The sequence below is a fragment of the Hyaena hyaena genome, unplaced genomic scaffold, assembly GCF_003009895.1.
Source record: "Hyaena hyaena isolate Hyena2069 unplaced genomic scaffold, ASM300989v1 scaffold_4, whole genome shotgun sequence".
NCBI lineage: Eukaryota > Metazoa > Chordata > Mammalia > Carnivora > Hyaenidae > Hyaena > Hyaena hyaena.
In genome coordinates, this window is record NW_024080636.1 from 2,024,958 (window position 1) to 2,037,635 (window position 12,678).

A 12,678-nucleotide genomic window follows, 5' to 3' on the forward strand; every position below is an offset into this window, starting at 1 on the left:
GCGGGGCTCAAACCCATGAACCATGAGATCATGACTTGAGCCAAAGTCAGCCGCTCAGCCGACTGAGCCACCCAGGCGCCCCAAATTCCATTTGATTCGAAGGCTTGAAAATCCTTTTTGGCTTGCTGTTCCTCTTTTCTGGCTGACTGGGGCACAGCAACCCCCCCTCCAACAGCTCTTCCATTGGGTCACCACCCCCCCGCCCCCGCCACAGCTCTAAAAAGTAATTGTGGCCCCACTGAGGCAGGGTCAGACTTCCCTTTTTTTTTTTTTTGAAGGATAGAGCATGTTTGCACCCACATGGCTCTGTGACCCGGTCCTGTAGAATTCTAGAAGTCCAGTGGCCTTCCTGCATTCTGTTGTCCAGTTTTCTCTGACCCCTTTGGTGCTAACGGACAGTTTCTGTTGTTATAACTCCACCTCTATTTCTGACTTCTGCTGCTAGCTGATTACATCTGTGGTTCACACCCATACTCACCTCCTTATCAAATGGTTGTTCGGCCACATCCTTAGTGTTCTCTTCAGAACACACGTTCTTTTTTTTTTTTTTTTTTTTTTGGCAATATAAATAGAATTTATAGAAAGAATTTTCCAGCTCTTCAAATTCTGGTTCCTTTTGTTTAGCAATTCTTCAATTAGTATCTCTCCTCTCAAATTTTACTATAAACAGTAAGGAGGACCCATGCCTTGCATAGAAATCTCTTCTGCTAAATATCCATTTTCATTGCTTGTGGATTCTACCTCTCACAAGAAACTAGAACACTATCTACCTATCTATCTATCTAGATTTATCTCGGCACCCAACATAGGGCTCGAACTCACAACCCTGAGATCGAGAGTCACATGCTCATCCTGCTGAGCCAGCCAGACTCTCCACAGGAACACAATTTAGCCAAGTTCTTTGCCGCTTTATGACAAGGATCACCTTGTTCGCAGTTTCCAGTAACTTGTTGATTTCCATCGGAGGCCTTACTGGAATTGCCGTTAACATCCTTACTTCTACCACCCATCCCTTCATGGCCATCAGGGGGTTTTCAAGCTGCACCTCAAAGCCCCCTGAACCTCCACCCATCATGCAGCTCCAGAGGCACCTCCATATGTTTAGGTGTTTGTTACAACAGTACCTCCACCTCTTGGTACCCAAATCTATACTCATCTACTCAGGCTGCAGGAATAAAGTCCTGGATCAGAGCTCTACCCTAATGACCTTATTTAACTTGAATTACTTCTTAGAGGCCCCATCTCCAATACAGTCCTACTGGGGGTAGGGCTTCAACGTATGCATTTGACAGGGACACAAATATTTGGTTAATAACAACCATCCACACAAAGGTTTTTCCCAAAGGAAGGACGTTGAGAAGGAGGGAGGGGTGTGGGGTGTTAGGTACTTGCTGGGGCTGGAGAGGGGGTGGGGTGGCGATTTGCTTACTTGGCACATTGTTAACAAGGCTGGCTGATGCCCATCTCTCCAGGCCCTTTGAACCCAGGCTCTAGGGTCACTGTGTGGCCTTGAACAACTTTCCTAGCTTCATGGAATGTTATTTTCCTGCCTGACAGGGTTGTAGTGAAACTTAAAAAAAAAAATCACATTTATTTAATGATGACTCATTTTCATGTAGGGCACAGCCAGACACAGAGCTGCTTTTTTGTTCAAAACCTCCTGTGACTTCTCATCTTGCTTTGGGGTGAAGCCACAGCCCTTGCTCCGCTGACTGGGACCTCACATATGGTCTTCCCTGCTAATTTCACAGACCTTCCCATATGCCACTCTTCCTACTGCCTACCCTGCTCCACCCGCCCAGGGTCCTTGCTCTTCATCAAATACACTAATCAGTCTCTACCTCAGGACCTTTGCACTCACCGTTCCTTCTGCTGGAACACTTTTCCCCACATGGATTGCTCCCTTCCATCATTTTGATCTCTGTTTAAATGTCATAGAGGCCTTCCCTGAGTCCGCTGTATAATTATAGCACCCTGTGACTCTGTCAACCTTATTTTTTTTCCTTCCCTGTGTGTATCCTTCCTGTGTTACACTGTATGTTTATTTCTCCTATCTCTCCTCTGCTTACATTTATTTCTCCTATCTCTCCTCCGCCTGCACATATACTCTGAAAGAGGACTTTGTCGCTTTTGTTAATTGCTAAATCCCCAGGGCCTAGAACATTTTAGGAATCCCTTAAGGGCTCGTTGCTCGGGTGGCTGGCTGGCTGGCTGGCTGGCTCTCCTCTGAAGCTCCTTTTTCGTTGTGACTGTGTCCCTGCAGCCTGGTTTCCCCACTAAACTGTGAGGGGCAGAGGTTTTGTTTCCATCATGGCTGAGTCCCCTGCACCCAGAGCAGAACTTGGCACAACGGAAGAGCCACTCACACTTAATGACATAATTGAGGGCAGGACTCTGCTCTGCCCACTTCCCCCAACTCACATAGGGCCACTGTCTGGCAGCCTCTGTGGTTTTCCTTTCCAAGCGGTGCGCTGTATACTTTACTTGCCCTTCCATCTGGGTGTCCGGCGCTTAGCAGGTGCTCTGTAGCAGCTTGCTTTCTGAGATGGCGCACGGGTGGGCAAAGCCACGCATTGTACCAGACCCTGCAGCTCTGGGGGTGGTCTGTACCCCTCCGTGTTAGCAGGGGCCACTGGAGCATCCAGCAGAAGGCCCTGCAATCAGGGAGAGGTGAGCCCAATTTCTGGTGCCTGGTAGGCACCCGGGAAGTGTGGGTTTCCTTCCCCTCTTGCCTCCTGGCCCTCTTCTTCTAGTTGGGGGCCAGGCCTACTGGGTGACCCCTATTGGCAGCCTCGAAGCTTCCCCATCCCCGTGGCTGTGCAGATCGAGGGGTGCCATGGGGAACTGGGGGAGGAGGTTCAGGCCAGGCTGAGTGCGTATGTTTCTGGACAGGTTTCTCCCAGTCTTGCTCAAGAGACTTGTCTTTCTCCTTCACATCCAGCCTCAGAACCATGTCCTGCAGAGCCTTCCCGGCTTCCCCCAGTGGACCCACTTCCCCTTCCTCTCAGTTCCCAGGCCCTTTGCACCCAAAGCCAGCCTGCACCGCAGCTGGCGGCTCATCAGTCTTTCTCTCCCATTGGACCGGGAGGTCCTGGAGGGCGGGACTGGGCCTGAGCCGCCAATTCACTTTGCATCTCCCCGGCCCCCACGCCTAGCAGCAAGTGGGGAGGCCATAAATGTTGGGTAGACTGAATTATACCCTCGCCTCCGGGGCTCTCTCAGAGGATACTAACTTACCAGTGTGTTGAGGGAGTCAGATCATCTTCCCGAAGGAGGAGGAAGGAGGAGGAAGGAGGAGGAAGGTGGTTCCCTCCCTCTGCATCCTCAGCCCCCAAAAGACCCAGGCCTCCAGCAAGGTGTTACTTTGTATTACTATGAATTCTCGCAGTGGTTATACTCTCACTGGAGAGGGGGTGTTTGAAGGCCCCGGGGTATGCATCTCCCCCAAACATCCCTTGTTTATGGCTGATCTTGTGAATGGCGGCACGTGTTTAAGCAGTGCTGGGGCCCAGCCCCTTGGGGCAGCCCTACCAGCGTCTCCCAGCCTAGCAACTTGCTTATGAGATTTAATCAGTTTGCAAGCCCTGACCTAGAGTCTTTACACTCAGTTGAACGACCCTAGAGCGGTCGATAATAGATCCTAGAACAGGAAACTGGAAGAAGCATATTTTCACCTGGATGTGTTCCCCCGAAGTGCCCCAGTGACATCTGCCTTTCCTGGGCCGCGAGTGTTCACCAGCACCGAGCACAGGCTTAGGTGCCGAGGAAGGTTCCCACGTGGTCCCACCTCCCCTGTGCCCTTGAGGAGGGTCAGCAGCAGCCTCCTTCCTGACCTAAAGTCAGTAGTTACAGGCCTGGCCTCCCACTTGCTGGCCTTGTGGCCTCTCTGAGCCTTACTTTCTTCATCTCTCAAATGTGGGTTCCAGGTCGGCTCAGCCCCCAGGATCAGTCAGGATCAGATAAAAAGTGAGAGACGACAGGGATTTCATAAACTATTGAATGCAGCCTGCCAGAGGCCTTCCCTTCCCTGACACCAGTAAGCCAACTCCTATTCACCCTTCAAAGCCCAATTAAATGTTTCCCCCTTTGTTTCCCAAATGTTTCCACTTTTGTGTGCCTCATTCCAGCCTGCGTTTACCACAGACGTCTGGTTTGGGGTGGAGTTGCTGGGATATTCTTGCCATGTCTCTAATTAGGTGGGTGGGCACGCTGGCCTCACCTGTATATAATGGGCATATAGCAGACGTTGGACTGAATGCCCACCATAGAAATCCTGATCTACAAGCCACCACTTGTTAGGTGTCTGCTATGTGCCAGGCCCTGAAATGAGCACCTCCTCCGTATTCAGACTACCATGATCTCCACGGTACAGGGCGGGAAGTTGCTGATCAGGGAGGTAGAGCAGCCTGCTCTGGGGTTTGCACCCTTCTCCATGGTGCGCCCATGCAGCAGTGCTACTGCTTTGGGTTTTTGGTGGTCAGAGAGGAGGATTTGCCCAGGCTATGGGGAACCTTCTTCATAACCTCTTGGGGCGGGGAGTGTATTTTTTTCTTTGGCATTGAATGCAGACTAAGGAATTCTCGCCGGGGATGGATCTGGGCAGTGCTTGTTTCTGGTAGGTCTGCTCGGATTCCAGACTGGGAGGAGCCTGGGGAACACTGCCCTCTGACTGCTGCAGTTTTCTGAGAGAACTTCAGGCTGAACAGGGCTGGGGACGGTGGGGGTGTAGCCACTCCCACCCCGCGTGAGCTGGAGCGGGGGTGTGGGGAAATGTGACCAGCGGGAGTTAAAGAGAGTCGTCAGACGCTCTAGGTAGGGGAGGGCAGAAACAGATTTGAGGGCTTGAAAGGCCCCCATGATGGCCTCAAGGAGGTGGGGGGCATTGAGGCAGCTGGTCACCTTGGCTGGGGTCAAGAAGCAGCTCAGGTGGTAGGGAGGGATGGGGGCTGGATTCTGACGCAGGTGAAAGTGACAGGGTTTGGTGGTCATGGTCATGACCAGGCCCTGTGGTGCTGGCTGTCTAGGCCTGTGGGGGTCTGCTCCCCTGCCACAGGTCCCCTGCCCATGCTGGGCCACACTGAGTGGTGATGGGTGCACTCTCGTCTCTCCCACCAGGCGAGTCTCTCTTCCAGGGCCAGGACTGGGTCTCACCCATCTGCGGTTCCCCAGGCTTCAAGGAAACAGGACAAATGAGTGTATGATGGTCCCATCAAAGGGAGGGAGAGAGGGATGCCTGGGTGGCTCAGTCTGTTAAGCACCCAACTTGGGCTCAGGTCATGATCTCGCGGTTTGTGGGTTCGAGCCCCATGTTGGGCTCTGTGCTGACTGCTCAGAGCCTGGAGCCTGCTTCGGATTCTGTGTCTCTCTCTCTCTGCCTCTCCCCTGCTCACACTCTGTCTCTCTCTCTCAAAAGTAAATAAACACTAAAAAATATTTTTAAAAAAAAGCAACAAAGGGAGGGAGAGAGACTTCACGGAGGAGCTAGACTTTGAAGGAGGAATGGGATTTCCTCCGCAGGAAGATTGCACAGGCGGAAAGAACCTCGGGGGTAAAAGGCGGGAGGCAGGACAGCCCCCCCCGCCCCCGAGACTGCTGTGGCTGGAGGCCTGGAGTGGAGTGTGAGGGTGAGCGCAGTGAGTGCTTGTTTCTTAGATGGAAGCTGAAGACAGAGAGACCAAAGGCGTGCTTGGCAAGGCACAGGCAGCTCGGGGCCATGGCCGCCTGCCTCCCGTGGGAGAGCAGGGTCATCCCAGGGAACACTTGAAGTTTTTTCTGCAGGAGGGAGGAACGGGGTTGGATGACACATATCCCACCACTGTTGGACTATTTTTATTTATTTATTTATTTATTAATGTTTATTTTTGAGAGAGACAGAGCATGAGCAGGGGAGGGGCAGAGAGAGAAGGAGACAGAATCAGAAGCAGGCTCCAGGCTCTGAGCTGTCGGCACAGAGCCCGACGTGGGGCCTGAACTCACAAGCCGTGAGATCATGACCTGAGCTGAAGTAGGACACTTACCCAACTGAGCCACCCAGGGCCCTTCCCTTTTTTCCCCTAATTTTTATTTATTTTTGAGACAGAGAGCACACGTTGGGGGGAGACAGAGAGAGAGGGCGACAGAAGATCTGAAGCAGGCTGTACGCTGACAGCAGAGATCATGACACAAGGCTTGACCCACGAACCACAAGATCATGACCTGATCTGAAGTTGGACACGTACCCGACTGAGCCACCCAGGCACGCTTGGACTTTTTTTTTTTTTTAAGTTTATTTATTTATTTTGAGAGTGAGAAAACGTGAGCAGGGGAGGTGCAGAGAGAGAGGGAGAGAGAGAATCCCAGTCTCTGCACTGTCAGTGCAGAGCCTGATGAGGAGCTCGATCCCACAAACCACGAGATCATGACCTGAACTGAAATCGAGTCAGTCGCTTAACCAGCTGAGCCCCCCCAGCACCCTGTGGTTGTTGGACTGTTGCCCTGCTCCAAGCGCTCTGCACGCGCCTCTCCTGAGCCCTCCTGACAGCCAGTGGTGCACGAGCTGCCATTGGCCCCATTCTTCCTGGGTGGAGACTGAGGCCCAAAGCCACACAGCAGGCGTAAATGCTGGCATTCACTCCGATCTGAGTCCAGAGCCCTGACCCACGGCCCTGGCAGGGCAGGCAGATGTGCAGTGGGCACATGGGCCCTGGCCCTGCCCACTGTGAGATCTGGTGTGAAGAGCACTGTTGTGGGAGTCTGAAGACTCAGTGTGGCTGCCCCTCTCCCTGGGAAGGACACGTGGGAGGAGTGAGACCCCGGGACCCGAGCTTCCTCATCCCACTCTTAGAGCCTCACAGCCACCCAGCCAGGCAGGGCTTGTCAGCTGACAAGTTGCACAGAGGAGGGAAGTGAGGCACAGGGAAATGAAATGGTCTGCCGTGGCCAGACGGCATCTCACAGCTTTGGACGTGGCCATGGACATAGCATTTGGTCTAACAGAGCTGTTTGCCTGCTCACTGGTTGAGTGACCTTGGCAAAGAGATGTCATTCTTTGTGCCTCACTGTCCTCATCTGTAAAATGGGTTAGTGACACCTGCCCCTCTTACAATACAGGATTGTGAGGATGTGGTTGACCAGATGGAAATAAAGAACAAGACAGTAAGGAAGTGTTAGAAGGTTTAACTTGACACACTTGTTCCCTCCCCAAAGTAGCTGGATGTTTTTATACCTTTTTTAAACATTATCTTTTTTTAAAAAAAATTATTTATTTTTTATTTTTTTATTTTTATGAATATAATTTATTGTCAAATTGGCTTACATACAACACCCAGTGCTCATCCCAACAATTTATTTATTTATTTACTTCTAAATGTTTTTTTTTTTTTTTTTTTCTGAGAGAGAGACACACACAGTAAGAAGGGGAGGGTCAGAGAGAGGGAGATACAGAATCTGAAACAGGCTCCAGGCTCTAAGCTAGCTGCGGGGCTCGAACCCATGAACTGTGAGATCATGACCTGAGCCGAAGTTGGACGCTCAACCGACTGAGCCACCCAGGCGCCCCTATTTTTTTTAATTTACATCCAAGTTGGTTAGCATATAGTGCAACAATGATTTCAGTAGACTCCTTAATGCCCCTCACCCGTTTAGCCCATCCCCCTCCCAAAACCCCTTCAGCAACCCTCTATTCTCTATATTTAAGAGTCTCTCGTGTTTTGTCCCCCCCTCGTTTTTATACTATTTTTGCTTCCCTTCCCTTATATTATTTGTTTTGTATCTTAAAGTCCTCATATGAGTGAAGTCATATGAGATTTGTCTTTCTCTGACTATTTTCACTTAGCATAATACCCTCTAATTCCATCCACGTAGTTGCAAATGGTAAGATTTCATTCTTTTTGATTGCCAAGTAATACTCCATTGTATGGATATACCACATTTTCTTTATTCATTTATCTGTCGATGGACATTTGGACTCTTTCCATACTTTGGCCTATTGTCAATAGTGCTTGTGCCCCTTGGAAGCAGCACACCTGTATCCCTTCGATAAATACCTAGTAGTGCATTTGCTGGGTCGTAGGGTAGTTCTATTTTTAATCTTTTGAGGACCCTCCACACTGTTTTCTAGAGTGGCTGCACCAGTTTGCATTCCCACCAGCAGTGCGAAAGAGATCTTCTTTCTCCACATCCTCACCATCTGTTGTTTGCCTGAGTTGTTAATGTCAGCCATTCTGACGGGTGTGAGGTGGTATCTCACTGTGGTTCTGATTTGTATTTTCCTGATGATGAGTGATGTTGAGCATCTTTTCATGTGTCGGTTGGCCATTTGGATGTCTTCTTTGGAGAAGTGCCTATTCATGTCTTTTGCCCATTTCTTCACTGGATTATTTGTTATTTGGGTGTTGAGTTTGATAAGTTCTTTACAGATTTTGGATACTAACCCTGTATCTGATATGTCATTTGCAAATATCTCCTCCCGTTCTGTCAGTTGCCTTTTAGTTTTGCTGATTGTTTCCTTCTCTGTGCAGAAGGTTTTTGTTTTTTGGTTTTTTTTTGATGAGGTCCCAATAGTTCATTTTTGCTTTTGTTTCCCTTGCCTCCAGAAATGTGTTGAGTAAGAAGTTGCTGCGGCCAAGGTCAAAGAGTTTTTTTGCCTGCTTTCTCCTTGAGAATTTTGATGGCTTCCTGTCTTACATTTAGGTCTTTCATCCATTTTGAGTTTATCTTTGTGTGTGGTGTAAGAGAGTGGTCCAGGTTCATCTTCTGCATGTCGCTGCCCAGTTCTCCCAGCACCATTTGCTGAAGAGGCGGTCTTTAGTCCATTGGATATTCTTTCCTGCTTTGTCAAAGATTAATTGGCCATTCATTTATGGGCCCGTTTCCAGGTTCTCTATTCTGTTTCGCTGATCTGAGTGTCTGTTTTTGTGCCATGTGTTTACACCTTTTTACACCGTGGTGCCCCTGCTCATGTCTGCGTACCAGCCTCCTGCTGATGCAGCCCCACCTTTCTGGCTGCCAACTGTCCTCTCTCTGTAACCATTTGATTGGGGTAGCGAGTGAGGGCCACACTGCGGGGCAGAGCATGGAAGGGGCCTGTGAGTGGCCTGGACTGACAGTGCTGGCTTGAGACCAGGCAGCTTCCAACCCCCCTTCCCACTGGGTGTCTGGAGCCCCAGGCTTAGGTTCTGAGTCAGGGGGAGGCCCAACCCTCCTGCTGAGCTGCCTCTGGGTGGGACAAGCTGATCCCAACGGACCCTCTAGCCCATATGCGGTACCACGGAAGCCAGCTGGGCTGTCCGGATCTGGCGGGGACCTCCCGGCTCCTGGGGGGGCTTGCGCTAGAGGGACCAAACCCCTGGCTGTGCTGCTCGAGCCTCCCTTCTCCATAAGCAGTTTCCACTCGTTGTCTCTGTGGAGCAGGCCCCCTGTGCATGCTCAATGCCATTCGCTTGCTGTGCAACTTCAGGCCAGTCCTTGGCCTTGCAGAGCAGGAACGTGGGCGAGTCCCTCCAGCTTGCCAAGACGGGGCACACACCGTGCCACCTGGCCTGCTCCGGGCCAGGCTGGCTCCAAGCGTGTGTGGGCTGGGCAGAGGGGCTGCTGGCGGTAAAAGAGGGTGGCCTGGGTTCACCTCCTGCCTCCGCTGTTAGTGGCTGCTAGCGGCTCAGGACTGGGACTCCTTGAGCTTGTTTCCTCCTTGATAAAATGGAGACAAAATGACACCTGCCTCCTGGCACTGTTGAAAGATTCAAAGAGATCCTTATACAGAGTGTGTGGTGCTACATTGTAGCTAAAATCGTGGGGATTTTTTTGTCTGTTCCCTGCCTCTTCTCCTTGGACTAAGTGTGCCATTCAAACAAGGTGTTCTTGAACTTGAGGGTATCTGGTGCGGCAGGCATTGCGGCCCAAGCCACCTGTGAGAAAGGGCAGGGGGCCTCCACGTAGCCCCCTGCCCGTCAAAGGCACAGCACAAAACCAGAGTCCAGGGGGGCGTGGGGTGGAGGGCAGGAGCTGTGCCGTCTGGTTCAGATGGTCTCTGTAGGCCACTGTCCTCAGTGTCACCTGTGAAATGGGATGAGTGCAGGAATGACCGAGAATGCGCAGTGGGATGGGAACTGCGACCAGCCACCTGCCCCTGCTGACTAACCGATAGACTGTTCTCTCCCCCAGACACTGATGGAGAGGCAGAGACGGAAGGCGGACATCGAGAAGGGGCTACAGTTCATTCAGTGAGTGTGGGGCCGGCTGGGCAGGTGGGGTCCAGTGACAGCCATGCCCGAGGCCCACGCGGGCTCTCTCCAGCTCTCCCTTTTCTTCTCACTCATCCTTTGCTGCTCAGGCTCCCGTGTGTGCTGGGGAGTGAGGAGGTGGGCCAAGCTAGGAAGGGGCTGGAGGAATGAGGGGAGATCTGTGAACCCCCCATGCACATATACTCCCCGACCCTGGTTACCCTTCTGTCCTCAGCATACCACTGTACCCTCACCCTCCATACCCGCTGACACGCTGCCAGTTAATTCTCTCGCTTGCCTGTGCACAGCTTATAATCAATCAATCAATCAATCAGTCAATCAGTTTCCACTTATTAAGCGCACCTCTCAGGCTCTGTGCTGGGCCTTCATCCATCATCTTCTTAATCCTCACAACAGCCCAGTGAAGTAGGTGGTCTTTTCTCCATTTTGCTGAGGCTCAGAGACATTAAGAAGCTTGTTTATGGTCACACAGCTATAAAGTGATAGGATTCTTTTTTTTTAAGTTTACTTATTTTTTTTTTCTTAGAAGAGAGATAGAGAGCGTGAGCAGGGGAGGGTCAGAGAGAGAGGGAGACACTGACTCTGAAATAGGCTCCAGGCTCTGAGCTGGCAGTCAACACAGAACCTGACGCGGGGCTCGAACCCACGAACTGCGAGACCATGACCTAAGCGAAAGTCGGACGCTTAACCGACCAAGCCACCCAGGCGCCCCTTTAAGTTTACTTATTTTGAGAGAGAGAGAGAGAGAGAGAGAGAGAGAGAATCCCAAGCAGGTTTAGCGCTGTCAGTGCAGACTCTGATGTGAGACTTGAACTCACAAACTGTGAGATCATGACCTGAACTGAAATCAAGAGTTAGACACTTAACCAACTGAGCCACCCAGGCGCTCCAAGCGATAGTATTCTAACCCAGGTCTAGCTGACCCCAAACCCACATTTCTTTCCATTATTTGCCCCCAAAACACACACCATGTTGTTGTTGTTGTTGTTTTAATTTTTCTTTACAAAGTATTTTTACTAAATTTTTTCATCTCTCTTAAATTAATCCCCAGAGGCATATATATATTTTTTAATTTTAATGTTTATTTATTTTTGAGACAGATCATGAATGGAGGAGGGGGAGAGAGAGAGGGAGACAGAATCTGAAACAGGCTCCAGGCTCCAAGCCGTCAGTCACCACAGAGCCCGATGCAGGGCTCGAACTCAACGAACTGTAAAATCATGACCTGAGCTGAAGTCGGACACTCAACCGACCAACCCACTCAGGCGCCCCCCCCCGCCCCGAGGCATATTTATCACAACACCAATGAAGTGTAAGCTGCAGGGCCCCTGATTTGTGTGGGTCCTTTCCAAAGCCCTGGAAGGCTTCCTTAGCAATTCTTTGTTTCTAATTTTGTGTTCTTTTTCTTTTTTCTTTTCTTTAAATGTTTATTTATTTTGAGAGAGAGTGAGCAGAGGAGGGACAGATAGAAAGGGAGACAGAGAATCCCAAGCAGGCTCCACCCTCAGCACAGAGCCTGACATGGGGCTCGATCCCACCACTGTGAGATCATGACCTAAGCTGATATCAAAAGTCGGAACAGGAAAAAAAAAAAGTTGGACCAGTATCAGAAATCCGATAAGGGCACCTGTTTGGCTCAGTTGGTTGAGTCTCCAACTTTGACTTGGGTTATGATCTCAGTTTGTGAGTTCAAGCCCCTTGTCAGGATCGCTGCTCTCAGTGCAGAGCCCACTTTCAATCTCCTGTCTCTTTCTCTCTCTCTCCCTTTCCCCCACTTGTGCGCTCTCTCAAAAATAAATGAACATTTTTTAAAAAAGAAGAAAATATTTTTTCCTTAAATAGTTTATTGTCAAGTTGCTTTCCATATAACATCCAGTGCTCATCCCGAGAAGAAAATATTTTTTTAAAAAGTTGGATGATCAGGGCACTTGGGTGTCTGAGTCGGTTATGTGTCTGACTCTAGATTTCGTCGTAGATCGTGATCTCGCAGTTTGTGAATTCGAGCCCCGTGTTGGGCTCCACGTCGTAATGCTGGCAATGCAGAGCCTGCTTGGGATTTTCTCTCTCTCCCTGTCACTTTCTGCCCCTCCCCCACTCTCTCTCTCTAAGTAAATAAAGTTAAAAAAAAAAAAAGTCGGATGATCAACTGACTGAGCCACCCTGATGCCTCTTGTGTTCCTTTTCTTAAATAGGAAGCCTCAGGGGCGCCTGGGTGGCTTAGTCGGTTAAGCGTCCGACTTGCGCTTAGGTCATGATCTCGCGGTTTGTGGGTTCGAGCCCCGCGTCGGGCTCTGTGCTGACTGCCAGCTCAGAGCCTGGAGCCTGTTTCAGTCTGTGACTCCCTCTCTCTCTGACCCTCCCCTGCTCACGCTGTCTCTCTCTCTCTCTCTCCTAGAAATAAATAAAACATTTAAAAAAATAAAATAAAATAAATAGGAAGCCTCATAGAACTAGGATT

The 12,678-nt window shown here is 50.3% G+C and overlaps 1 protein-coding gene across 1 annotated transcript in view; it reads left to right on the forward strand.

The window, feature by feature from the left end:
- Positions 1-12,678, forward strand: part of ZC3H7B (zinc finger CCCH-type containing 7B) — a 58,810-nt gene that overhangs the window by 15,723 nt on the left and 30,409 nt on the right. Inside the window, exon 2 of the mRNA XM_039236044.1 lies at positions 10,141-10,199. Within this exon, the coding sequence (XP_039091975.1) occupies positions 10,147-10,199 (53 nt within the window). The 5' untranslated portion in view covers positions 10,141-10,146. The remainder of the gene's footprint in view (positions 1-10,140; positions 10,200-12,678) is intronic.